Source organism: Malurus melanocephalus, unplaced genomic scaffold (genome assembly GCF_030028575.1).
Source record: "Malurus melanocephalus ecotype Western Australia unplaced genomic scaffold, MMel_1.1 scaffold_2342, whole genome shotgun sequence".
NCBI classification, from domain to species: Eukaryota; Metazoa; Chordata; class Aves; order Passeriformes; family Maluridae; genus Malurus; species Malurus melanocephalus.
The window spans coordinates 7982-9786 of record NW_026625574.1 but is presented as its reverse complement, the minus strand read 5'-3'; the positions used below and the strand labels follow the sequence as shown (position 1 = coordinate 9786).

General features: G+C 38.3%; 1 protein-coding gene across 1 annotated transcript in view; it reads right to left on the bottom strand.

Moving 5' to 3' along the window:
- Nucleotides 1-376: 376 nt before the first annotated feature.
- Nucleotides 377-1805, bottom strand: part of LRRN2 (leucine rich repeat neuronal 2) — a 5629-nt gene continuing 4200 nt past the window's right edge. The window contains exon 2 of the mRNA XM_057388705.1: nucleotides 377-412. Within this exon, the coding sequence (XP_057244688.1) occupies nucleotides 377-412 (36 nt within the window). The remainder of the gene's footprint in view (nucleotides 413-1805) is intronic.

The following is a 1805-nucleotide window of genomic DNA, read 5'->3' as shown; positions in this document are numbered from 1 at the left end:
TTAGAGCTCACTGTACAGGATCCAGATGGTCATCTGGGGTTTTGTTGGGGTACTGGGATTTGGGGCCCAGAAATAATCCCAAATTATTGCACACAAATCCCAATTTCAGGCCTCACTGTGCAGAAAAGAGATCAGGATGGTCATCAAGATATTTACCCCTAAAACGACCCCAAAAAGAAGGATTTTTCCACTCAAATCCCAATTCCAGAGCTCACTGTGCAGAATCAGCGTGACCCTCAGGATTTTTATGGGATTTGAGTGGAAAAATCCTTCTTTTTGGGGTCGTTTTAGGGGTAAATATCTTGATGACCAAAAAGAAGGATTTTTCCACTCAAATCCCAATTCCGGAGCTCATTGTGTAGTATCAGGGTGGCCATCAGGATTTTTTTGGGGCTAGCGGGGTTTTGTGGCCCTAAAACGACCCCAAAAAGAAGGATTTTTGCACTCAAATCCCAATTCCAGAGCTCACTGTGCAGAATCAGCGTGACCATCAGGATTTTTATGGGATAACCGGGTCCTCTGCCCCAAAAACGACCCCAAAAAGAGAATTTCTTGCACTCAAACCCCAATTCCACCAATTTCCAATGAAACCAAAGATAATTTGGATTTCAATCCCACCAAGAATCCTCTCAAAATTCACTTTTCCACCTCGATTCCAGCCTGGAAATTGTCCCAATTTCCACCCAAATTTTTTTTTCCCTGGAATTTTTTCTTCCAACTGAGAAAAAATTTGGTAAAAATTGGGAATTTTGGGATGTTTTTTCCATTAATTCTAACCAGTGCAATGCCTTTTGAGCCGAGAGAGAAAAATAAAAATAAATATTTATGGTGCGAGGGCAGGGAGGGATTTTTGGGGATAAATTTTCCCAAGAGCACAGAGAAAAAAAATTAATTTTAATTTTTTTTTTTAAATTATTATTTAACATCATCGGTGGGAAGATTTTCCCACTTTCAGGTGAGGAAATAAATCCAAATTTTTCATCTGCAGCTGCCGGGGTGCGAATCGGACGGAAAAATCACAATAATTTGCATTTTGGGGAGGTTTTTTTGGACTTTAATTCTATTTGTTCTCTTTAATTTTAAATATATTTAAATTTATTTTGTGTCATCAGCATGGTTCTGTCCTGCAGGATTCAATTCCAGTGGTTTTGGGATATTTTGGGGTGTTTTGGGATATTTTCGGATGATTTGGGATGTTTGTTTTAAAATTTTTCCTGATTTTGAGGGGATTTAACTTCAATTTTGCATTATTTCTGCCCTTCAGAGCTGGGGCACAACTTGGAATTTCACCTTTTCCTGAGATTCTATCCCAGACTTTTTGACAATTCCAGGAGGATTTTATTTTCTCCCTTTCCCAGCTTTTTTTTTAATCCAATTCCAGGAGGATTTTCCTCCCTTTTCCAGGTTTTTTTAGCAATTCCAGGAGGATTTTCCATCCTTTTCCGAGCTTTTCTTAACCAATTTCAGGATTATTTTTTTTCTCCCTTTCCCAGCTTTTTTTATCCAATTCCAGGAGGATTTTCCTCCCTTTTCCAGGTTTTTTTTTAGCAATTCCGGGAGGATTTTCCAACCTTTTCCACCTTTTTTCTTTTTATCAATTCCAGGAGGATTTTTCTCCCTTTCCCAGCTTTTCTTAACCAATTTCAGGATTATTTTTTTTCTCCCTTTCCCAGCTTTTTTTTATCCAATTCCAGGAGGATTTTCCTCCCTTTTCCAGTTTTTTTTTAGCAGTTCCGGGAGGATTTTCCAACCTTTTCCAGCTTTTTTTTTTTATCAATTCCAGGAGGATTTTTCTCCCTTTCCCA